The 26,991-nt window shown below is 39.5% G+C and overlaps 2 protein-coding genes across 3 annotated transcripts in view; one reads left to right on the top strand and one right to left on the bottom strand.

Moving 5' to 3' along the window:
* Positions 1–26,991, bottom strand: part of syn3 (synapsin III) — a 127,874-nt gene that overhangs the window by 53,204 nt on the left and 47,679 nt on the right. For both annotated transcript variants that reach the window (XM_072672659.1, XM_072672658.1), the window contains exons 5-6: positions 18,978–19,134; positions 17,334–17,423 (exon numbers count right to left, since the gene is read on the bottom strand). In XM_072672659.1, the coding sequence (XP_072528760.1) occupies positions 17,334–17,423; positions 18,978–19,134 (247 nt within the window). The remainder of the gene's footprint in view (positions 1–17,333; positions 17,424–18,977; positions 19,135–26,991) is intronic.
* On the top strand, positions 1,285–16,982 carry LOC140549232 (metalloproteinase inhibitor 3). Its single transcript, XM_072672660.1, has 5 exons — positions 1,285–1,490; positions 9,098–9,180; positions 10,269–10,380; positions 11,845–11,966; positions 14,178–16,982. The coding sequence occupies exons 1-5, from the start codon at positions 1,364–1,366 to the stop codon at positions 14,373–14,375; spliced, it is 642 nt and encodes a 213-aa protein (XP_072528761.1). The 5' UTR covers positions 1,285–1,363; the 3' UTR covers positions 14,376–16,982.

The following is a 26,991-nucleotide window of genomic DNA, read 5'->3' as shown; positions in this document are numbered from 1 at the left end:
AGGGGTCAGAAGGCTCAGTCTCCCAGATGTTACACAACCCTGCACCTTCAAGGCAGCCTGATCCTGGAAGGATAAGGCCTTTAGAGCGATCTCTCTGCTCTGCTCTTTGAATACGCTTACATAAAAAAAAGATGAGAGGGAAATAGGCAGATTAAGCCTAATTTTACTAATTCAGGCCCTCTGTAAAGGATTAGCGGGTTTTGTTCACTGTTTTTTTTTCCTTATTACATTTGCCCTAACTTTCTCAGGGTTTTACAGACAGGAAACTCTCATTGCCTTTCTTTAAGTTCTGTCAGATGATGCTCCAGCAGAATGAGGAAATGTAAAAGTTGTGATGTTTAAATAATTTATATATAATTTATATAAATATTTGGCGGCTGTGCGGTTCAGGAAAGTTTAATGTAAATATCTGCCAAACCCACCGAATGACAAGGACTTATCCATATGCTGTATAGTCTAAGAGAAGGAGCGTCTATCTTGATAGGAAATAATAATACCATACAGAATCACCTCATGTGATATTCCATGAAGCAAGCATTTTCCAGCAGGGCTGCTGGCTCATAGTGAGCAGCTCTAGAAGTTCAGCCCACCGGGAAACCTCAGGGGTATGACTCTCACTCTCTCTCTCAATCACTTACTCACTTTTTCTTGTTCCTTACATTAGTGGTCTTAACCTTGCTTTTCTTTAACATTTTACATACATTTTTTAATTAACTTTTTAGACACTCCAGATTTTAAACAATTTTCCTTTAAATGTACTTTTTGTGTTTATTACACATCATTTTACTTTATTTGAGCTATTTAGCTATTATGAATTTAAGTGTTTCCTCTTTTTAAAACATTGTTCTTTCTTTCATTTTTGTCTTTGAACTGCTTTTTCCCCCACAACAGATTTTTCAGATCTGAATCTGATTTTGTTTTTAGTTTTGCTTTTTATGTTTACATTTGATTTATTCTGAACCTCTTTATCAAATCCATAAACTACATTTAAAAGGAGTACCTGTCTCATCAGGTCTTCTTTAACATTTTTTAAACATATATTTTCTTTTAATTAAAGTTTTTAAATATTAAGTTTTTTCCTGCCCACCATTTTTTATTTCACATAATGTTTTTCAACGTTTTTTCTGGTCTTTCTGTTTTTTGTGAACTTCATTCCACTACATCATGCCTGTGTTATTTTTAAATGGCAGTTGGGCTGTGGTGATTGGCCGCTCGCGCAGCAGCTGGTGGGGGCGTTGCCTGGCGCATCCACTATATGAAGCTGGTACTCGGCGCAGAGCAGAGCAGCCGAGGAGACACACGCTCCCTCAGTTACATACACACTCGAGAGAGAAACCCGGACGCTTCTGAACAAACTTTCAGCATGAAGCCTCGCTATCAGTTGCTGAGCGCGCTGTTGGTGTTGTGCAGTCTGCGGGAGGACATGCTAACAGAGGCTTGTTCCTGCGCGCCGGCTCATCCACAGGACGCCTACTGCAACTCCGACATCGGTAAGACACGCTTTATCTGCTTCACAGCGAGCGCACAGATAGTGGGCTTTTGTGAGCACGTCTCTGTGAGCACGGCCTCTCAAAGTGCTCGACTCCACAACAGCAGCTGGGTTTCTGATACAGAAATGGTTTGGGAAGCTAAATAAAAAAAAATCTGAAATATTTTGATTTTTTTTGACGAACAAAACTTCGGGTTTTTGACTTTGTGTGAGGCAGGCGTTGCACCATTTTGCTTGTGGAGAGAGCCTAGCTAGCCAGCTAGCATGTGTTGCTGTGTGTGAAATACACAGCGCTCGAGTTACTGGTGGTAAGGTGGCTAGCTAGTTAAATGTAACGTAGCGCTAAAGTATCTTCATTGGACGCCACACTGTGTGCCTCGCGTTATGAGAACTAGTACACACCGTACACACTTGGCGTGTTCAGATATTAGTGAGAATGGGTCATGACGGTGAAAAAGTGAAGTGTTTCCCTGCGGAGAGAAGGAAGAGTTAAGCGTAGCCATGACAACCTGCCCCAGCGGGCTGCCTGTGTTTTTTGTTTTTCTTTTTTTTCCCTGGACAAATGACCACTTACCCAAGTGTGGGCAGGCAGTTAGTTAACTAGCTGGCTGGCTATTTTACAAGAAGCTGGACACCTCCACCCATATGTGGAGACTGGAGCCTTGGACACTGGAGTGTTTGACCCTCAACTTGAACACAGCTTTCAGATAGAAAGCAGTACTTTAAGAACTATATTGGTCATTTTACTGTTTGCTGCTCCCACACTGGGAACAGTCAGTATTGCCAGCACAGCCTGGGGCAATAGAAGTACCCAGTCTCTCCTGGGATTTGAACTCAATGAGCAGCTGCTGGCTCATCTCTCTTATCGTTTACCTTATTCACATTTCTTAAGTATTTCAGGACCTTATGACTGCCTAGCTATAGTTACATCATTACACGAGCAAGCACCACCCTGCTTGATGGCCTGCTTCATAGGAGGAGAGCACATTCCCATTCTTGAGTAGTTATGTTGGAGTACATCTGTCTGCTCTGGCCCAATTATGGCATTTTTCTTTGCTATGAAAATTTAGTCCAGCTTTCATTACCTTATCAGGAGAATGATAGCTTTGACAAATTGCATTTGGCCCGCAGGGTTTTCAAAGGTTCTAAAGAATAAAACTTAGTGGCTGTCTGTATAGTGATAACCAAACCTTCATTTGCTGGTGCTTCTGTGATGAATTTAGCATTTAGACATTAATTATATATTATTATATATTATTTATGTTTATAAACATGCACTAGAATACTTCTGAAGGAGTTTCAATTAGTTTTATACAGAAATTGTGAAGTCAACAGGGATAGTTACTTGAGGGTGGTTCGTAAGGGAAGAAAATGAAACCTCAGTGCACTATTAAAATAAAGGTGCTACAAAGTGGTAACACTTAAGTGACACTATGCTCATAAACATTCTGATGTAATATGACCATTTCTTGTAATAATTAATGCACACCCCTTCAATGGCTGTAGTTTAGTACAGGCTTATAGACAAGTAGCACTGATGACTGTACTATAGAGATATGATACAATACATAGTTTCCTACTGTATTACTATAGGTCTTTTTTTTTTTTTTTTGTATGCGTCCAAGGAAATGGTGAAGTCCGAGAAAGGAGGTGAGCAGAAATGTGAGGTTTGAAGTGTGGGTGGTTAAGAGGTGCTATTATGAGCTGTGCTCCAGACCACATGTGTATTTATCCATCCACCCAACCTCTACTGCTCATACAATACTGGCCCACAAATAGAGAGAGAGAGAGAGAGAGAGAGAGAGAGAGCGAGAGAGCACTATTAGGGGCACATTGTCGATCTCGTCTTTTTTTCCTGACCGTCAAACTGTTAAAAAGGTCAGGAATCAGTTTAACCCCCACAATGCAGATGTGGTTAACAAGGCTACCAGACCTCTCTTGTTTTTGGCCTGCAAGTGACCCTTGCACCAGCAGTGAACCATACTTGATGCTCAATGTGAAGGTCATGGCATAGAAAAAAGAAAGCACTGCATTTCTTAAACATATGGCCAATGATTCCATCTCCCCCTTGTGGTTAACCACTGATGTTCCACATAGCTCTGCATCCTCGTTAAGCACCAGGCCAGCACAGAGGGGAATCCCATCACTCTTGTTTGTTTGTGGTAACACGAGCACAAAGATTGCATACGCTCTGACTTTTCTCAGACACTTTTATATAGGCAGTGGCTCTGTCGCTGCCTTTCATCTGCTTTAATCTGCCCCTCATCCTGTATGGCCCTGGAAAAGAAGTGGGGCTCTTTTGAGATGCCACAGGCAGTAGTGAGCCCCGCGAAAATCCCTTTTTCAAGGTCCTTTCTGGTTCTGAACGAGTGCCCAGATTGCTTCTGAGCATCGCCGCTGCATCTGCTGCCGCCTCGCTGCTCTACTCCCACGGCTGTGCGCCATTCTCTGTTAAGAATACCAAATTGTTCTTGAGCTGTGCAAGATGCCTCTAAATCAATCACGCAAAAGGTCCTCTATTGAGACGTCATTTTAAGACTGAGGTACATATGAGACAGGAAGACACAGGATCAACATGTAGGCCAACACCACAGTTAAACGTGTAAAAACACTACAGCAAGTGTAGTCTAAGTTCTGCAGGGGTCATCAGTTCTGATACTGGAAGGTCACAACCAAGAATGAACTGATGTTCTTGCCCAACCTCACTTACTTAACCAACGAAGTAATTGCTTAGTTGAAGCAGGTGTATTTTACAGCAGGCAGAACTGTTCATCATGCTCAGGTCCAGGAGTTCAGTGTGCATTAGTGTGGGCATGAAATCAAAACTGTAGTGAGCTGTGCATGATGTTTTGCTGTTTTTTTTTTTTTGCACTAGATATAACTCTTATGGGATTTGACTTTTAATCTTTTGGCAAAGGCCGAAAAGAAGATTGGTAGATATATAGTCTATGCATTCCCTGCGTGTGCACACATATTGCTGAAATTGTCAAAACACCTTTACTCATCTGTTGCAGGAGGCACAATTGAGAGATTCTCAGGCTTGAACAGTGGAGTTACTTCAGCTACTTTGCTTTTACTGTGAAACCTGTATTGACCGTTAAATGATTTAAGGATCTGTGACGCTCCATGAATTAATTTAGATTAGATTATGCTTAAAACCTTAATTGAAATGATGTATGACTCTTCCTCCCACAGCAGACTCTGAATTGCGCAGTACAGCCGTCTGTTTTGCTGAGTATTTATGAAATGTTTCATCTTTTAACTTCAAAGGTGACAGAGGAAGATGACTCAGCTACATTTAGGCACCCAGTACCCTGTAATCAACAACATGGCGATGAATCATAAATGTCATCCCTTCCTATGGAGGAGTTCTTGAGCACAAAGCCAGAGCAGAGCAGAACAGACTAAAAAGCTTCTTTTAATGAACACTACTCTTCGCATATTTGCTACAAGTCAACTTCACAGTTCCTTAGTGAAACTTTTCTGGGGCATAATGTAATTTCCTCAATTACCCCCATTTGTAGAATAAGGCCTACTTCCTCACATACCTTTAGGCTGCAGTGTAATGAGGTTGATTTTGCACACAGACCCACTTGGCAATGCTTTGCACAGGACTGAAATGGTCTATTCAGTGAGGGCTTCTGGACTAAGGGGATTTCATGTGCCAGATTAGTGTTCTTCCCTACACTTTGGCCCCTGAAGTTTAAGATCCTGCCAAAGCAACCCAGCTAAGGTGGTGGTGTGAGGGACTTTGAAAACAGGGCAGTGTGGTTTGGGCTGGACTGTACCATGCAGCACAGTCTCTGGCAAGAACATTCATACAGGGTCAGGTGTAAAGTAGATGCTTGGTTGGAGGGTGGTATAGAGTGTCACTTGTATTTATGCTACAAGTTGCCAAAAAGTGACCAATTAGCAATTTGTAGGCTTACTCCTTCTGTTTTTAATTATTTGTAAAATCAGATGCTTATGATGCTAAATCATACACAATACTGCTTATTGTTTATATGCTGACACAAAGTGCATTCAAAGTGCAACCAAACAATCTAACACTGGGGAACTAATTTAGATGAGTGGTACTCTAAGGCTCATTAAGACTCCCTCTCAGTCACCCATATGAAAATCAAACTGGCTTAAATCATGTCTGGAATTTTCACCCTCTATGTGAAATTGCTGCTTGTTGTATAAGCCTACTCTGTAAATGAACTGACACCAGGCTATTCCAAGCTATTGTACAAGTTTGCTAAAATCTCAACCTAATTCTCTGTTTGCATCTCAATTCTGTTTGACTGAGTCACTGTGTGTGTGTGTGTGTGTGTGTGTGTGTGTGTGTGTGTGTGTGTGTGTGTGTGTGTGTGTGTGTGTGTGTGTGGTATTAGCACATACATTTTTCGCTTCCCTTCTGAATCACACTTTCTGCAGGGAAGGTTTAATTCAGTTTTTGTGCCACAACAATGTTACCTGTCTCGCAGCATATTGCCACCTACGTTCTGAAATGTAAGTCAAACTCGCAACTCTGTGAAGCTTAAACGTGCCATACAGCAACACGCATAAACCTGTTAGCAGGAATGTATTACATAAACTGTGGCAATGGCAGAAGGGAGGGAGGCTGATACTAGCAAGCAGATGAAGGCCACAACAGTATGTGGATATAATTTAAAGTAAAACATCACTTGCATCCCCAATGTTTTGGATTGCATGTTTGTCAGAAAACCACAGTATAAGACTGATGGAACTTTAAAAGTGTGTGTGTGTAAAATATATATATATATATATATATATATATATATATATATATATATATATATATATATATATATATATATATATATATATATATATATATAAATAAATAAAAATAAATAAACACACACACACACACTATACTGCCCTGGGTGACACCACTGTGCTGTCCCCAGATTGGGCATAGCTAGGCAGCTGATCAATAACTGTAATATTATATTATGAATAAGATGACTGTGGGAGCACCAAGCTAAGGATATTGGCTGAAACTGTGTGTGTGTGTGTGTGTGTGTGTGTGTGTGTGTGTGTGTGTGTGTGTGTGTGTGTGTGTGTGTGTGTGTGTGTGTGTGTGTGTGTGTGTGTGTGTGTGTGTGTTGGGTAGAGTTTGAGTTCAAATGTGTGAATATTGACGCACAGTGTTTTGAAGGCTGGGTGTTTAAGGCAGAAAGCCCTGGCATGTGAATACCTCACTGTGCTAATCTGGTAAAGCTGTGGAATACAGGACAAAATTCATTACTAAGTGCTGGTGCTATATCCTAGTTCACACGATTCTGAAATATTCAGGCAGCGGACATAAGTAGTCATGTGGTGGCTGTGTGGGTATCTTAATTCTGTTGGGGGTGCGGGTCCACAAGACACCCCTTCTAATGAATGCATTCAGCTACATTTTTAAGTTGTACCTGTTACTGACAAAGTTGTCTCTCTAGAGTACTGCCAATAGAATAGGACTCTGGAGCAGAGAAACATGAACCTATTGGCACCATGCCTAATGCCAGATGTCGGCCAGAGGGGCTCCCCAGCACTCAATCAAATCCTCACGGGGGGGATGGGGAGGAAACCGGCAGCGACGCTAAAGAAAATGCTGGAACTTTCTCTCCACTCTGTGCCAGAAGAATGAGACGAGACTGTTTTTTTGGAGCAGCCTGAGGAATGCGAGCCTTAAGGAAATGTGGGAAGGAAATTCCTACGGGGAAAGATAACAAACATCTTCACCACCGCAAGATTCCTCAGTCACCTTAACTCGTTCTCTGCTCTTTCCTCTTTTACAAATTTTCTAGGGTTCAGAGGAGCAGGTGAAGCCATACTCTCTCTGTTTGGGAGGAGAACCAAGCCTTGTGTGGAAAAGCCTATTCATTGCACAAATGAACCACCCGTTTCATAAAGGAGTCCGATCATTTCAGTCAATCGGCGAGAAGATGCAAACAAAGTCAAAGATGTTTTGACTATTCCTCCTATCTTGCCACTGTTTATATGCCAAATGCAGTCAGATAGGATCAGTCTTGCGACAGTTCAGACGTCTGCTCTGGCTCATATGGGTCTGTCTCGCATAGGGTGGGTGTAGACCATGCAAGGCTAACATTTTCTGCTTCAGCAGGAGACAGTTCAGTTTCTCACTGAAAGGGTGAAGTAGATGGGTGCCTTTGGAACAGATTACATTTTTTTTATTTTTCAGAATCTGGATAGTAAATCTTGATCTCATAAAAACAGATTATACTATATACTGCAGATATGGTACCTGCGATTCAAATGCTGTCCCTCTTAACTAACCATACAGACGGTATCATTTTCTGGAAAGATGTCTGGGTTTAGGCTACAGCATAGTACAGCAGGGGAGTATGATTATATTAACTACTATTGTGGGGGGCGTGCAATGTATTGCCAAGAGTATACCATGGATATCATCAGAACACTGACTAAGACGTTTCATTACAGCGAGTACATATTTCTTTGAATGCTTTGGCTATATCAAGCACAACTGCAAGATCTGTGGCCAGAGGTCCAAGGGTAGGGTGTCTCTCCCTCTCCCCATCACTCAGTGTGATGCTAGTCAGTGCATGCATTTGTTGGCTGATGTAACAGAAGTGGTAGTTGGTATTCTCCACAAAGCGCGTTAAGATGTACAATGAGGTGGCTTTAGCAGCAGTTTGGAAAGATGCTGTGGTGCTTTACTTGTGAATGGAAGCTAGTAGCAGCTAATCAGCATACCCATTTTCTATGTTAGTCAGATATTCTGACTAAACTCTTCCTTTAATCTCCTCCTAAAATAACATAGGTCCTACATTTAATATTTAATACATCTGTATGTAAGATTTTGTTCAGCCAGATACCCAAGCTTTCCATGCAAATGAACAAGTTTCAGATCAAGAGTGGTGGCCGAGAATACCTGTTAAGCCAGTTAGGGTGGGCAGTATGAAAAACATAATACTTTAAGACATACGCAATATGTATCACAAGATTTTTACACAGATATTTACAAAGTAGAACAGTACCAAAAACTCTAGTAGGGCTTAGCCTGGTTTAAATATTCACATACTGTGCTACAGTAAATGTAATTAAATCTCATTAATTATGGTGTCTTTTATAAATACTGACGATCTCTAGAATATACTTGTGTACGTACAAGCGCATACTATGTTGAAAAAAACAATAAAATATGGTCATATTGTCCACCCCTTATGCCAGCGCAAGACTGCTACTGTTAGAGTACTCTGATTAACCTTCTGAGCAAGGTTTCCTACACACAAATTAAGCCTAGTCCATTCAGAACGCCATGTAGTCCAGGACTAGGCTGAATCCCTATCTGGAGAAAGCTGAAGGAGCTGACTTCCAGAATCCCTTCTGTCCATATAATGGACTTCATTAGGTTAAGAAAAGCAAAAGGTGACCTCAGTCAGCACTCCTACTATTGCATCCAATCCTAAAGCTCAAACGGTGGAAAAACAGCTTTTTGAATCTGTTTACGACTGCTGGTCTGGCTTTGTACTGTTTAATGAAAAGCATCTGTATTTTTGCTACTGCTCTCTGTGCATGTGACTCAAGCTGTCTGTACTATATTAACCAGGACGTGCTCGTGTGCTTTGTTTGCAGTGATCCGAGCCAAAGTGGTAGGGAAGAAGCCACTGAAAGATGGACCCTTTGGCACCATGCGCTACACAGTCAAACAGATGAAGGCAAGTCAGAAGGATTGTCATGCTCCGCAAAGACAAATTACACTGCTAATGTACCACAATCATACTACTACATTACTGCTATACCCCTAGAACAGGTTCACAGTATTCTGTTGGTAAGGTTAAAAAGGCAATGCAATAGCTCAAGTGCACAGGTTCACTCGAGCATTAAATGGAGGGGCATTGTATTCTTACTTGATTACGCAATGCTACACATTCCAAGTTCATGACTAAAGGCAAGAACAGTCATTTGACTAAGACAGGTGCAGAGTGCAGAACAGACTCCATGTCTTGTGTGTGTGTGTGTGTGTGTGTGTGTGTGTGCGCGTGTGTGTGTGGACAACATCTGTGGCTGCTGAAAAATCTGTATTGAGCCTCTGTCAGGGAGGCTAAGCCATTTATAAGATTAAAAAAATGAAACTGATGCACAAGATCAGTGGTCTCCAACCCTGCATCTGAAGCTAACTTCCCACAGACTTTGAATCCAACTCTAACACAACTAATTACTTTTCCTTGATTGGCTAAATTGGAAGTGTAATATTTGGGTTGGAGTTGAAACCTGCAATGTAGATACCTTTCCAGGAGTGGGGTTGGAAACCACAAGATATACATTTGCATTTTAATTAGCTTGGCTAATTGCTGCTCTTCTGTTGTACTTTGTGCATTTCCGTTTTCTGTTATCAGACAAACTGTCCACAGTTTGGACAGTTTGTCTGATATTCCCAAACATAAAGTTTCCTTGAATTGAGCTTGTATCTCATGGTGTCCTTAATGGGGTTAAGATTGCAGGTTTATGAGCTTCTGTGTAAGCCTCAAATAAGACAATTTTCTTTTTTTTATTTGTTTAGATCTTTGGTTTTATAAATGCAAAGAAACAAAGTGAAATGGCCATGCGTTCGATCTTTTAATGGAGTGACTGCATGGACGAAAATGGCCATACATTTAAAAGCATTCAAAGCAACTACTAAAAAAAACCCTGATTTGTTACCTTGCAATGCTGCTCACTGCAGTGGGCTGTGAATACTGTCCATTACCTAGAGCACTTTTTTCACGCTGCTCAAACCAGTTTTGTTTCGTTTTATCTCGTATAGATGTACAAAGGATTCAACAAAATGCAGCACGTGCAGCACATCTACACAGATGCCTCAGAGAGCTTGTGTGGAGTCAAGTTTGACATCAACAAGTACCAATACTTGATCACAGGTGAGAAACTATATGATTGCTAAACCACTGATTAGGCTTAATCCATAATTGTCTTTTTATAGCAATTACAAAATCACTAGGTTTTAGAGTAGAGTTGAAGAGAAATACCAGTCACACAAATTTCCTCAGTAATAGCAAGCGGTCTCTGCTTCACACAGCAAAAACGAGGATGCTAATAGCAGCCAAAGATGCACCAACAAGTCACAGTCACAGAGTAAAACAAACTCCCCCCCCCCCCCCCCCCACCCCCCCGTTCACAGTGTCTCGGACACTACAGAACTCTGTAGTGTACAGTTTTCATTCATATGGCTAACAGCATGGTGTATATACATTGGTGAAGGTTATACCCCTTAGTGTCACAGGACCACGTTAGGAAGCATTGAATGGCCACATAGCGTAATGAACACAAATGAGCAAAGCCCTATTTAATAAATGAAGCTGGTGACTGTTGCTCCAATCTGACAATTTAAATTCCGAATTCTAATGCTTACATAATGGAATGCTATAAAACATAGGCCTTGATTGTTATATTGGCAGTAACATACTCTCAATGCATCACAACTTTCCCTACAGCCTTCTTGCATGTTTCAAAGGGGCCAAAATTGGGTCTCATCCCAAGCCGCAGGTATCATAGCTCTATAACACCACGAGATCAGCCAAACGATGGACTTTACTTTGATCACCCTGTGTGCGCCACCCACATGAATAGTTTTGTGGGAGTATGGCCACTTAAGAGAGCCTGGTAGGATTTGTTTTTACCCATGCCTAAAATAATTCATCTACAAGTGTAGGCTACCACAGGGGAGACCGTGCATACAGCCGTGGTGTTAGTCTACTGCCATTTCAGTGTTGCTCCAGAGCAGCACTGGACTGGTGCACCTGTTGCAAAGGTTGGGATCTTGTCATAGGTGATAAGCCGCAAACAGCCAAAAGCTAAATATAACAGCTAAAAGACCTTTGGAGAATCGAGGCATAGGAGGCTGTTTAATCTAATGGCACAGTGCGAGATTGGTTTACCATAGCTAACGGGCCTTAAACCCATCTGACCTAAATACGACACATTTATGTAACACGCTGATTATGAAATGCTTAAAAATATGCTGCATGTGATACTCAAACCGACATCTTTGCATACTCTGTGTGGGAATGATATGCAAGGCCTTTCAATAACCCTTTATCTCCTGCAGGGATGGGGGGACAATTTTAGGGAAGTGTAGATAGATGTTTACCATTTATTACTATGTGAAAATACAAATGTCACTTCTGGTACTTTCACAAATGTTGGTAAACAATATAAACATTATGAAGCCACCTCCATCCCGTTTTTTGGGCTCATTGATAAAACATTTAGACTTTGTGTTCCGCCAATGAAACTGCCGCTGTGCATGTCTGATCATATGATGTAGCAGGCTGAGAGGCTGTTTACACCTTGTACAACAATAATTGTTCCCATCTCCTTCATAGGCCGTGTGTATGATGGAAAGGTCTACACAGGGCTGTGTAACTTTAACGAGAGGTGGGAGCGTCTGTCCCTCGCTCAGAAGAAAGGAATCAACCATCGCTATCAGCTGGGCTGCAACTGCAGGGTGAGTGGCAACTGTGCTGCGCCAGGGCTGGAGGAGCTGGGCCACACAGGGCAAAAGAGCGACCGACCACGTGCCACTGGCCGAAGGGGAAAAGCCAGAGACAGAGTTTTGTTTAAACACAACACCGTACTCTGACAGCCTACCACACACTCCGAAATAGTTGCACAAATGCACACACTTGCTCACAATGTCTTCGCAGGCTTTCTTTATAGAAGACAAAATCATAAGCGGTGAAACATAATTCTGTGTAACCCTCTAATAAGCGTTGTAACCCCCTAATAACATGTTAAGCAGTTTGATCACATTGGTGTTTCAGTACCAACTTTGGCTGTGTGCCAAAAGCCTTGACAAAGCCTGGACTCTGCCCTGGATGCGTTTCTTAAATTCAAACATTTGTTTGAGACCTGACAATGGAAAATGGAGATTAACAGACATTACAGCTTGCAAGGTAATGAGAGGATGTACAGTTCCACAGGAATTATAAAAAGAAATTAAACAGATGGTAATTTGTGCCCGTCAGTACAAATCCAGGATAAGTGGACATGCTTACTGTGCAACCTGTCCCATGTAGTCTTGCTAAGGGTTGATTTAAATATTATGACCAACTCTAAAACTTCACGTCAACGTCACTAGCCACATGCTACAACCTGGTTATGTAACCTCAAGCAAACTAGGGGTGAACTATGTATAGTAATGATGGTTGTAATGATTTACAAAACAAACTTGCTTACTGAAGCATTTTTGGAACCAGAAGCTGTGCTTTATAATGTCCCCATCTAGAACTCCAACCAAAGCGGATATCCTAGTCCCAATTCAGCAATACAATTCACTGCATCAAACATGTCTTGGCTGTACCTGGTGATTATGGTGACCATGTTAATTAGATTTTCACCAAAGTATTACTTCAACGTCCTAAAGTCAAGAACTTATGTAGGTGTGCGTGCAGGACCCAATGTGCATATTCATATACTGACTTGCTCTTCTGAATGCTAGCTTCACACTTTACTGGTACTCATACCATATCATTACACTTTGCTTTGACTTCCGCCTGCTTCTTCAGTAAACTATTATTCAGAGCTGCTGCATGCCAATCCCACATGGCCAAATTTTCTCAGCACAAAGAGCTCAATGTTTGACCAAGTGCTCAAGTAATGCATGTGAACAGTATAACTTCTAATGCACGTGTAATATTCTTGCATGCGATACACCAGCTTTAAAGCCCTCAACACCCATCTATTAGGACTTCTGCCTGTCTTAACATGAACCTTTTGGTACAGAAGAGTCCTTTAAATAGTTAGGTACAGGTGTGTGTCAAGAGACGTGTCCTTTTAAGGCATTTAATTGGCATTTTACAAGAGCAGAACTTTTTCGCAACTGATAAGCGTCAAGTTTTATATTCATAAGCCATCTTGAAATTGCACTTCACAAACCGGCCTGTTGTGTTCTTGCATTTCCCAATTTTTTTTAAGGCTTTCATTTAAATTAATTGCCATTTGCCTTCAGCATTTCCCTTGAAAGTATAAATGTGAGTAACTGGCATTTCCTTATCTGTTAAGTGCAGGAAGATGCATATAATGTTGCATCTCTTCTGCATCGGCAGTAAGCGTTGCTTGAGTTTTATTCAAAGCTGAAAAGGCTCCTTTTAAATTGGGAGGAAGTAAGAACTTCACTGTGGGAAGCTCACAGCAATTTCTGTAATCAATTGCAGGCACACATGCATTAAAACCTGTTCATATCACCTCCTTTCTCCTATTCCCTCATTGAGGGAATAAAGTACCTGCCTAGTGCTTTATGAAAAAGTTACATCTGCATTGCACTCTTAGTATGTCCCTTATTGTAGCCTCACTGTAGTGCTTAGCATAAAACACAGACTGACTGGAGATTTTAAACATTAACGTCTATGCAAGAAACTCTGAAGGCCAAGCTCTAAAAAGGCCATAAGTGGTTTTACAAGAAAACAGTTAATCAGCATTTTTAATTTGTGCCTTTTCCATATTTAAAAAGATGAAATGAATCATCTGTGTGCTAAACTGGTAATATGCAAATTTGCATCACATTTTAATCAAATACATTTCGTTTATACAGAAATCTATTTTCCAAAAAAAAAATGCAAGATATGAAAAGACAGTTAGTCTGCATCCTCCTGCATAATCTGACTTTTTCTGCTTTGAAGCTACAGATCTATAGTCTTGCTCCTCTCTCTCTCTATAGATTAAGCCCTGTCACTACCTGCCCTGCTTTGTGACCTCAAAGAACGAGTGCCTGTGGACGGACATGCTGTCCCACTTCGGCTACCCTGGTTACCAGTCACGCCACTATGCCTGCATCCAACAGAAAGAGGGCTACTGTAGCTGGTACCGAGGGATGACCTCGCGCGACAAAACCACCATCAACACCACTGACCCCTGAACACTCCCAGCATCTCTCATACCTCCACCCCCTTTTTAAAAACCTTCTTTCTACTACCCCTCAAACATTTCATTCATTCATTCAAAAAAAAAAAAAAAAAAAAAAGTTATCCATAGGGAGACATAAGTCCTGACTTGCAGACTACGCCAACTTTTACTGGTGCCTGAGGTAGCACTTTTGATATAAACAATACCTGTGTTCTACTGCGTACGGTCACCCTGTGGTCACATTACCTGCACTCAGCTGTCCACAGAGACACTGAGCAGTTACCGCCCTCAGAAGGACACATTAAAGGGAGAGACAAGAGTTGTATCAGGGGAAAAGTCTTGCCATTGAAAGCTGCCGTTAACATGAATACATTACATACTGCTATGTAAACATAAGATATTAAAATTATATTTTGAATGTTTAACATGCTATATACCCTCAGAACAAAATTCTGATTGATTTAAATGGAAAGGGCTTATTAATAATCAATTAATCTTCCCTTGCAATTTCTTGTGTCCCCCTTTAGATCTTTTGAGAATGCACTTACTCACTTTTCTAAACTGCTGGCGCTTTATCAACTTAACAGTTGTATATAAAGAATGATACTTGGCGTTCTTCTAAAAAGCAATAAGTGTTACATGCCATATACGCTCTTTGGCGCTAACACGCACACCATAAAAAAACAAACAAACAACAACAAAAAACACATTGTGGCAACAAACAGCGTCACTTAAAACAGCATGTGATTCTCAAGAACAGCATTTATTACAAAAAAAAAACAATCAGAGGGCAGTGTCCATGCAAGGTAATAATTTCTCAAAGCAATACTTTATGGTCCTCCCACAGAAACGGTTAGGTATTGTTTTTATGATGATTAACTGTGTGTGTGTGTGTGTTTATACACAGATATATGAAATGTCCACAATGTATACTGTAAAACAGAGGTATTCAAATCACAGTCCTAGAGGTTTCACCCTCCCTTTACTAAGCATGGTAGATATGGCCAACCATTTACATTACCTGGTCAATCACCATCAGTATTTACAATCTAGGATTTGAATACTTCTGCTGTAAACTATATATTTATAAATGATCTCTGCTTGCATCCTGCTTTGTGCTGTAGAGTTAACTTTTTCCAGAGTATAATCTCATCTATTGAGAATGTATTTGTTTAAGTAGTCACAACATTTTATATATATATATATATATATATATATATAAAAAACCTTATAGCACAAATGTTGGGGAACATTTTATTTTCTTGAGCGGGGCAATAGATGCAATTTATTTTGTTTCTCTTGCTGTTTCATATAAGCTAAAACAGTGACCTGACTGAAACCTCTGTTATGTTATGAGCACTAATAATGTTAATTATCTGCTGAGTTAGTTTAAACTGGTGGTTCTCAAAGTGGTCCTCAGAAACACCCCAACGGCTCACGTTTTTGCTCCGTCCTTTGTGTTGGGATCTTGCACGTGGCCAAAATGTGGACCATCATGGCTGGTGGCATTGCAGACTGGTTTGAGAAGCACTAGTTCAAGCCGTAGAGCCCATAATTATCCATTGGCTTTCTATCATTTTTAAGTTAAACTGAAACTAGGTCCCAGAAATCAATGGCAGATTGCTTTCTGGTCTACTGTCTATTTCCTAAGGACACACCATGCCAATGCAACTCAAACTATATTTGTATAATGATGTTAAGCAAATTGATGGTACTTCTCTCCCCAAAAATTAGCTGGCTGGTACTAACAAGTTTGAAAGTCACTGCATAAACAGAGGTTTTAGCTATTGATAAAGTATTTCTGTAAATGTAAAATATTAAACTATTTCAAATGCCCAGATGCAAATAATTTTGATTTGTCACTAACCTTTTTGTTATTTTTGAAAGTATTTACAATATCTTCAGTCCATTCCTCTGAAATGGACTAAGGTGCCTTGGGTCACGATGACATGAGTTTTTTTTTATTTAACCAGCCACTATTTAAAAAAAATAAAAAACAAACACCCCCCCCCCCAAAAATAAAATAAAATAAAAATAAATAAATAAATAAAAATTCCCCAACCAAGGTCATGGTGTATTATACATAACCTTTGTTTTAGTGTTTTCTCTGCTTAACCACACCCACTTCAAAAAGAGGTTGTTAATGAGCTAAATTGTTGGATCAGAGGTGTTGGTGTCAAGCGCAGGAAATACTCCAATACAAGGGTTGGGAAGAAACTTTAGCAAATCAAGCAGAGAGAAAAATAAGAAAATACTCTTAGTTTAACTACTGTGATAATTCATTATCACTGAATTAGTGCAAACATGCCATTGCTCAAGTCCCAAGCCACCTTAGTCTCGATCACTTTAATCCGGTAATGTTAATGTAAAATACTGTCTGCTTAACACACACTTCAGTCAATTCTGTCTTGGATATATTTAGGTGAAAGGCTGAGAATGATCAGAAAAGCCCTTGTGTACTGTGTCTGTGTGCGTGTGAGGATGTGTGTGCGTGTGAGGATGTGTGTGTGTGTATACACATATTCCTAAGGGGTGAACATTTTCCCATAGGGGCTTACAGAAATGTTTTGCTTTTTAATTTGTGTTTTATATTTTTATAATAAAGATTTAATGAAAATCACATTTGTGAACATGTCCTATTTAACAAGATGTATGTTGATATTTTAAATATAAAATTCTTATTTGAATGCCTGTCTAAAACTGGATAGGATGACTGTATATACATTATGAGATTCAAAATAAACAAATCATGTTTGTTCTTGTATGTTCTTCCTTGTACAGTGATCAACTTATTCACACTAAGAGCAGGAAACTCCCTCACAAACTAATCCATTTTCTCTATTAATAACATGATGCCTCACGGATGTAGCATTTTCCCGATATGTATATGTAGATTATATATTCTAAATAAATAAATAAATAAATATAGAATGTACTACTTACATAATAAGTAGTACATTCAGGCACTTACCATCTGGGTGTGGTTGGGGAAAAAGGTCTGCTCATTCAGCGGGAATTTCTCTGGACCCAAGGCATGATAGAGTTTGATCATGTGGGAAAACTAGACACAAACACAAGCCCAAACAGTCACAGGCTTAAACACTAAGCCATGCATTACCAATGTTATTTTGTTAATATGTAATATTCACTTACATTCCACATCCTTCTGACAGATGTAGACCACTTAACTATATTTGTAATAGTTGTGGCATTAGGCATGTGAAAAATATACAGCTTTTAAAAAGGTAAAAGGTAAAGGTGCATGTATTTGTCATGTTTCCTCCACATTTAACCCATCTGTGGTAGTGAACACACACACAATAGTGAACTAGGGGCAGTGAGTACACACACACCCAGAGCGGTGGGCAGCCAACTCCAGCGCCCGGGGAGCAGAGAGGGTAAAGGGCCTTGCTCAAGGGCCCAACAGTGGCAGCTTGCCAAGCCTGGGAATCGAACCCACAACCCTGTTATCGATATCCCAGCGCTCTAACCGCTAAACCACCACTGAGCCATTAATACTGCATAGATACAGGATAGATACATAAAATACAGGAATATTACTGAAATTCAGTAGTCTTTGCATCAAGTTAGTCATCTTAAATAAAGTGCTGATTTGGACAGACATTACTTTACTGTCCCAATGGCTAGTAGAGAAGCCCAATTATCATTGTAAACAGCCATTTCCCTGTAAATATCAACTGCCAGTGTACAGACATGAACAGCTATATGCAAAATATGATTTTCATAGGAGTCACATAGCAATCTGATTTCAGTCTGGCTAACTAGATTTCGGTTCACAAACATTTGACATGTGGTTAACATCTTAGTAAGTTACAATCTATATACATGCTACATGATCAGGTTGTAGACTTTGTCCTAATATGTTGTAAGAGTGCAGAGGATTTTGTAAACCCTCACATACTCGCACACAGGCCCACCATGCCCGCCAACTTTTTGACCCACATGAGCACCCAGTATATTTTGTCTGAATCTAAGATCTGTTTTGTCTATGGCGTTGCACCTAAACAAAGGAAGATGAGACTGTTTAACCACTGTAGTATCAACAACATGCTGTAGATTGTAAACAGGTGCTCCTGTCACCTAAACTATCTGTGCTTACTACTGTGCCCAAGTGCGTTATTCCATTTGCCCCTGTGTTTGCTGGCATTTTAGCTGGGGCAGGGTATTATTATCCTCTGCTGTGGTCTGTTCAATTAGATGCCTGTACATTTGATACTGAACTGAACTGTTATTTGTGTGTGTGTGTGTGTGTGTGTGTGTGTGTGTGTGTGTGTGTGTGTGTATACAACCTGCTGTATATGCAGTGGCATGCAAAGGCTATTTGAATTCATTGAGTAGAAGATTAACTGATCTCCAAAAAGCAAGTTACTGTAATTACAAAACAGGAACAGTGGAGGTCAAGTTAAGGTCTGAAATATGAAGAAAACTTTCCAAGAGAACTACTCATAGGACTGCTAGCATGTCATGATCACAAAAAAAAACAGCTGTTTAACAGATAAGCGATTAAAATGTCATTAACGGTTGGCCTGCATTATTCTGTAAATAATCAGTACGGTAAGTAAGCAACAGTTCATAGCACTAAAGAGTCACTTACAACCCAAGGTTTACTGCAGAAATTGTAGATGGAGTGCAGAGAGTTGATGCTTGCCACACCTCCATACTGCAGACCAATCACAAGGCTTCTGAAGTCCTCTCCTGGGGTCATGCTAAAGGCATGCTGCCGAATCAGGACAAAGTCTGGCTTAAAGGATCTGTGGGAAAGGGAACAAAAAGAGAAAATAATTCAAATGAAGGTCGACACTGAATATTGATAGTGTGAAAACCAATGACTGAGGGAACACTGACACTGAGGCCATGTTTCAACACTATAGAACCTAATGTCCCTAGGACATCTGAGGGGGAAGTCATATATCATCATTATCTAAGTCAAGCATGCGTAATGCGTCAAAACATGGACACATGTTAAGTTGCTATAGCTCATCAGCCTTAAAAATACTGATATTGCAGACGAGTGCATCATGGCAAAGAGCCTCTGACAGCTGAATGCTTTATTGTGAGATCTGAGATTCCTAAAGTTTTGCCATCTTTTTATAGCCTTCTGCTTTGTGGGCATAAATTTATGTAATGTTCAGAGTGATAGGCAGCTGCTTAGAGGAACCCATGGCTGCTCATTGTTGGAACAAGGTTCAAGAAGTCTGACTATTTAGAAAACTTTGAAAGCTTTTCCTTATAATTACTGAAAACAAGCCATAACTCCAACAAGCTAATTAAGGTCTAAAACCTTGGAAAACATTATCTGAGAGCTTGCTTAAAATGTTGAAGTTTCATCTTTAACCTTTTCTTCTTCTGATATGACTATTCACAGCAACAGAAATTCAGTGAACGTTTGCATGCCACTGTACGTAATACTTCTGTGAGTAATATAAGAAATGAGTATTACAGCAGCAAACATGCATTAAGAAATAGATGTGTCTACGTCACATTTAAATGTGGCTGCACCCAAGCAGCTGCAGTGTTTCAAACTGACCTGTCCAGATCGTATCTGTCACGGCACTAACACATTCTGTTTTGGCTGAGTGTTTACAGAGAACAACTCCATCATTCAGAAGGAGATGGGGGTGGGGTGAGGGTGGGTGCTGATGTGTATTTCAGAGAGCTAATCTTTCTGACCGATCTATCTAATTAACACACACTAATCCTTCTCATTACATTCTGTTCTAGGATCAGGGCCAGACAGGCCCATTGGGATTTGGAAGTGTTACATCTGGGTTTGATTAAGATTTTTTTTTTTTTAGACAAAAAACAAACAAACAAACAAAAAAACAGACCCACATTGCAAGAAGGTATGCTATTATGATTCCCCTCCAACCTCCCCTTAACAAGTAAACTACAGTAGAGAAGATTTGTGTGTCTATATTTACGTTAGTTTTGTCAACATTACAATTGTACATAAACATCATTATTTGATCAATCAAGTGACTTCTATATCTTCTTTATACATACAAAAGAAAAAAGAGGAGATGGTGGTTGACTAGGAATCCAAAACAACCCCTGCCACCAGTCACAATCGATGGAACGGGCGTGGAGCTGGTTGGCAGTTACAAGGACTTTAGTGTTCACTTGGAATACAAACTGGACTGGACCTGTTACACCCAGGTAGCATACAAAAACTCCTATAGACATTCTACCAGTCTGTTGTCACAAGTGCTAACTTCTACGTTGTTGTGTATTGGGGAAACAGCATCAGCAAAAGCTCTCAGAAAACAAACTGATTTATGAGGCTGGCTTTGTTGTCGGGATTCAGTTCGACTCTGGAGGTTGTGGCAGATTAAAGCGCTCTCAATAAGATGCTGGCCTTAAGAGGGTCTCATTATAGAGAGAGCTAAGACAATTCTGAACTTTAGACACAAAAACATGTGAGTATTATATGCAAATGTCTTTAAAGGAGGGTTAAAGGCAACGCGGTGTGTGTGTAACACGGAACTTACAGCTCAGATGCTGATTAATTATTTTTAATAATACAAGATGAAACCAAAATTGTGCAAACTGCCTCTCAATGGATGCACAATTACAAAACACCTAATGTTACAATGTTGAAATGTTAATGTTATAACAATAATGTTATATTAAAATAGATTACAATAATGTTACAATACACCTAATACAATTTACCTTATTTTAAAGTAAAAAAAGTGTTACAAGTGTTACATGTGGAAAAATTAATTCCATTCATCTCTTTACTTTCATATTTCTTTGGCTAACTGTCTAGGACAGATCATGTGACACCAAGAACAAACATGTGGGTAGAGAAAGGTAAGAGACCTTCAATACACAGGGCCAAACAAGGGTGAACCAGTAAGCCTCAAAACGACACTCAAACCACCGCTTTGCCATTTTATTTCTAAAGTTTTATCAAATTTCCCTATCATTAACCTTTCCCTTGCACCATAGGAGAGCACTATGTAACAATAAGACTTTGTTTCCTAAATGCCCCCTACCATCATAAACCCACATCTATTCACCACTAGGTAGATTACTTAACCTTTTATACACTGACCATTCAAAAAGTGCTCTAAAACACACTGAGCAGGAACCAACTAAGAACAGTGAAATGTTTCATTGTCTTTAAATAGCCATTCCTCCACAGATCTTGCAGATTAGAAGAATATTAAATATTTACCATCCTGCAAACTTTATCAAAAACAACCAGTGGTGGGGAGTAAAATGTTAAAAGGAAGCATGTATGATGTTTGTGTGCCATGCTGAAGAGGCCCAGTGGTGAACACAGAGGTTATTTTAGGAAGGGTTTTGCTATAGGCATGGACTCATGTCAGCTAAGTGAGTTGCAGAAGTCTGCAGCTCTGCTGGAGCTAATGTTTGCACAGTAGTAGTTTGTACAGCTCCAGTGTTTCACTTGACTTTGGACAGTATGTTTCTCACAATAATGTTTCCGGTTGTTCATCCATTTCAAATGGAAAATGATCATTTTAATGCTATTTGTTATTGTTTATGTTATAAATAGTCAAAAATGCCAGTATTTTAATACCAGTACCAACTATAGTATCACAGTGATCCATTCTTAATAATACTATGGCAAAACAAAGTACAAACACGCTTTACTGTCTAAACAGCAAATGTTCAGTGGATTAAAATATTCATGTTTTACCTAATGAACATTTTATTTTTAATCTCTTTCCCCCCCAATACAGATACTTATAAAACTTTCAGTTCCTTATTTACTGTACTTTTTAGAGTTCAATTGTCTGCCAATTAGAGTACTGAACTACCGAATTTGCGCTATTCTAATTGGACCTACATTATTTCACTGGAGTGCATGAAGCATGAAGTCTGACTCACAGTCCTGACTAAAGGTTGAGGTTGTGAATTTTCAAATCAAATTTTAATACCACTACCACATATTGTAGACCTAAACACTCCAAAGCTTCAAATTATTTTTTATAATTACTGAAATGCAATGAACATGATCATTTTATTTTGTTGTTTTCATTAAAAATATTTGATAGGTTTAATGATATTTTTTTAACAAGATGATTCCCATTCAACTCAGCAGAATAGCCAGTAGGGGGCTTGCAGAAAGAAGCTAAATTATGAAACCTTTTGAGGTAAATCTAATTCAGCTCCAATAGCACTAATACAGCCAACACAAAAGGCTGTCTGGCTGAGGCAAGGTAACTTACAAAACAGAGATGTGGAGAGGCTGGAAAAATAAGGGGCTCTGCTAACGCAATCTGCTTCCCTCATCTAGAACAGGGCTGAGGGAGGAATGCCGAGGGACACAGGGGCTGCTGCCATGCATGACAGCCCTTCACTCCCTCTGCCTCTTCATATCAAGAAGTTGACAGACTCCCAATGAGTCTGCTAGCACTTGGCAAAGACCAGCCTTGTCATGTAAGAGTATCTAAGAACATTCACCTGCTACATATAAGTACAAATGATCTAAAACAAGGCTCTGCTCTGGAGGTGAACAACTTCTCATGGTCTTACAAGGACATCCACAACCACAGTGATGTATTGTGTGTAACTCTCATAATTCCAGAGTGGGAGTTTAATTGTGTCTTAGCTAAAAGACTGTTTAAATGAATTAAATTCACCCCTCTAGATTATCTGCAAGGGTGCAAATAAGATTGCACTTTAAGCAGGTTTAGTTGAAATTGTATACATCAACACAGATCAAGCTTGCAGAATGACTTATGAATTTTATGGTGGGGGACATTAAAATATAAATATTGTTAGGAACATATTATGAAACAAAAATGCCTTTAATTTACGGCAATTTTATATTGAAGTTTAAACCAGTTTAGACAGCACATTTTAATAACACTACAAGTGTTGGTAGTTTTAATAACACTACAAGTATGGTAGAAATCTCATTCATTAATATCATGTATCACAATATTCCATGTATGCAGACAAAGTGCTTTTGAGCATACCTTCTGCTGATATTGGTGCACAGTGTGTCACAATTACAAACTATCACCATACAATAAATTATTTACATATTGCCCACCTCTACACAGCCTGTTTAAGCATTGGGTGTTCAATTATTGCAGGTATCAGAGATATTCCAGCATCTAGTATCAAGTCTTGGCTTAAGATTGGTTTATTCAAAGCAACAATAAAATGAGTTATATTATATTACTAATATAATTACTTGATCAAAATGGTTTTAAAAGGTTTTAAAAGTTACAGGTAAAAATATGTGATGAGTCAAAATATTAGAGGAAAAGCAGCTTTTGCTTTGATATTAAAGCGTAAATACTGTCAGATGATCTGTGTTTCCCATTAAGGTGATCACTGCCACAATTTACTGCCTTTAGGTTTTTATGACACATGATTGGACAGAAGTTGAACTCAACTGCCGTTCCTTACACTGAGGTTGATTAAACCTCAATGCCATGATGGTAAAAACAGCATCTGAGGCTGTGATTTTACTTAACTGTCAACGGAGAGAGGGAGGGAGGATAGGGCAGAAATAAGGGGAAAAAAAAGTGAAATGGGGTCAATTCCGTGGTTTAGATGTGGGGAAAAAAGTATTTAGTCAGTCACCAATTGTGCAAGTTCTCCCACTTAAAAAAATGAGAGAGGCCTGTATTTGACATCATAGGAAGACCTCAACTATGAGAGACAAAATGAGGAAATTTTTTTTTTCAGAAAATCACATTGTCTGATTTTTAAAGAATTTATTTGCAAATAATGGTGGAAAATAAGTATTTGGTCACCTACAAACAAGCAAGATTTCTGGCTGTCACAGACCTGTAACTTCTTTAAGAGGCTTCTCTGTCCTCCACTCATTACCTGTATTAATGGCACCTGTTTGAACTCGTTAACAGTATAAAAGACACCTGCCCACAACCTCAAACAGTCATACTCCAAACTCCACTATGGTGAAGACCAAAGAGCTGTCGAAGAACACCAGAAACAAAATTGCAGACCTGCACCAGGCTGGGAAGACTGAATCTGCAATAGGCAAGCAGCTTGGTGTGAAAAAATCTACTGTAGAAGCAATAATCAGAAAATGGGAGACCTACAAGACCACTGCTAATCTCCCTCGATCAGGGGCTCCATGCAAGATCTCAGCCCGTGGGGTCAAAATTATCACAAGAAAGGTGAGCAAAAATCCAAGAACCACACGGGGGGACCTAGTGAATGACCTGCAGAAAGCTGGGTCCAACGTTACAAAGGCTACCGTCAGTAACACACTACGCCGCCAGGGACTCAGATCTTGCAGTGCCAGACGTGTTTCCCTGCTTAAGCCAGTACATATCCGGGCGCGTCTGCAGTTTGCTAGAGCTTTTGGATGTTCCGGAAAAGTAGAACTGTTTGGTGCAAACACAACTCGTTATGTTTGGAGGAGAGTGAATGCTGAGTTGCATCCAAATAACACCATAGCAACTGTAAAGCATGGAGGTGGCAACATCATGCTTTGGGACTAGAACAACTGGTCCGTGTACATGAAAGAATGAATGGGGCCATGTATTGTGAGGTTTTGAGTGCAAACCTCCTTCCATCAGCAAGGGCACTGAAGATGAAACGTGGCTGGGTCTTTCAGCATGACAATGATCCGAAGCACACTGCCAGGGCAACGAAGGAGTGGCTTCGTAAGAAGCATTTCAAGGTCCTGGAGTGGTCTAGCCAGTCTCCAGATCTCAACCCCATAGAAAACCTTTGGAGGAAGTTGAAAGTCTGTGTTGCCCGCAGACAGCCCCAAACATCACTGCTCTAGAAGAGATCTGCATGGATGAATGGACCAACATACCAGCAACTGTGCGTGCCAACCTTGTGAAGACTTACAGAAAAAGTTTGCCAACAAAGGATATACAACAAAGTATTGAGATGAACTTTTGTTATTGACCAAATACTTATTTTCCACCATTATTTGCAAATAAATTCTTTAAAAATCAGACAATGTGATTTTCAGAATTTTTGTTCTCATTTTGTCTCTCATAGTTGAGGTCTACCTATGATGTCAATTACAGCCATCTCATCTTTTTTTTTTCTCATCAGAACTTGCACAATTGGTGACTGACTAAATACTTTTTTCCCCCCACTGTAACTATGAAAGCAGTGCTGTACACTGGGTGACTGGTGAGGAGAAAAAACAAGCTAAGCTGAAAAGGTTAGAAATGAACTGGGATGTTAGCTTGTGAATCAATCATTTCAAAAGTCAAAATAATCATTCCCTTTTATTTTTGGCCCAATTAATCAAATTAATGTAAAACAGTGATTTTAATTTTCAGTTTGAAATAAATGTGTTCCTGTTACAATTGTATTAGTGACTTATTTCCAACGGTTTGTTTGTTTGCATTAGAGACCTTTATTTTGACAAAATAGTAATAATTTTGTTTACACGCTCTGTTCATATGACAGACAGCTGTTCAGTCTGTATGTCTAGATTGAGGTAATTATGACTTATAAACTGTAAACAGTAAAACTGTATTTCACACTGTTTAACGCTTAAACTGTTAAACGTGCGTCCTGAACCATTTCTGGTTAGCACAAGAAACGCAGGTGATGACAACAACTAAATGACTATTAAATTCGTTACTGGCTAATTTGGTCTTTGATTTTGGTTGACTAAGTTGACTTGTCGTTGCACTCGTGTCTGAAAACTACACTAAAGGAAATTTAACTTTTTTTGTTAAATCAGAACAGTGGGATCTGAATTGCCATCTAATTATCACAAAATGACCCACTGTCTGCAACAAATCTATGCACAAAACTTTATTTAAAACAGTATTTTGCAAACATATCACATATCATAATATTCCAGTTTTTTAAATATATTCTTACATCCCTAATAGGCCATTTGCTGAAATCAAATACAATGAACACACACACAAAAAAAAATCATTCAATTAGCATGACATTTTAGCATGAATTACTTTTACTTAACTTTTAAACTGTTTGCTTAGCATACCATTAACTGTAATGTACATCTGCAGGCAGTAAGGCAGTAGTAAAATGAAATGTCAAATTTGCTTCTTGATTATACACGAATTTCATTATCTATTTTCTAAGGAGTAAGAAGTTTAAGACAGTTGAGATTACTTGTCAGGCAGACCATGGACTGTTCAACATTATCAATTTATCTCATGCAGTAAATAATCATTCTCTACGTAGCTGACCACCTATTATAACACTCCGTTCTGCACACTGGAGAATACTAGGGTAGAATGTTCAAGATTTTAAAGTGCGTGTGAGCATGTCATTAATTGTTTGGGTAAGCCATGATTTAGGGTGATCCTTGTGCGTGTTAGGAGTGTGTGTGTGGGGGGAGTAATGGGAATAAGTGCATCTAGCAACTATTGTCAGGACTTAATGTAAGATAATATTTTTGGCATGTACTTATTTAGCACTTTGTTGAAAACTTTCCATTTGGCCGCTATGATTTAGACTTTTTCCATTCCGTATTGACTTTCCATAAAGTACACAGATTATTTTCAACCATCAGCAGTAGGTACAATGTGTTTCCTACTCATAAGCTTTTCTAGAAATCACACTTCTAGGAAATATTTTTTCAACATCTTATTTACAAACACTAGCTCAAAAATGGATGGAAACAATTGATCTAGGGAAACAATCGGTTA

Source organism: Salminus brasiliensis, chromosome 2, assembly GCF_030463535.1.
Source record: "Salminus brasiliensis chromosome 2, fSalBra1.hap2, whole genome shotgun sequence".
NCBI lineage: Eukaryota > Metazoa > Chordata > Actinopteri > Characiformes > Bryconidae > Salminus > Salminus brasiliensis.
Note: the sequence above shows the minus strand (reverse complement) of the source record. Positions and strands in the feature narration are given on the sequence as shown.

What these genes read in the sequence shown, in the direction of transcription:
- LOC140549232 (XM_072672660.1), top strand. Translation starts at nt 1,364, where the DNA reads ATGAAGCCTCGCTATCAGTTGCTGAGCGCGCTGTTGGTGTTGTGCAGT. An exon ending in CTACTGCAACTCCGACATCG is followed by an intron (nt 1,491 to 9,097) that starts GTAAGACACGCT and finishes CTTTGTTTGCAG; the next exon opens with TGATCCGAGCCAAAGTGGTA. An exon ending in ACACAGTCAAACAGATGAAG is followed by an intron (nt 9,181 to 10,268) that starts GCAAGTCAGAAG and finishes TATCTCGTATAG; the next exon opens with ATGTACAAAGGATTCAACAA.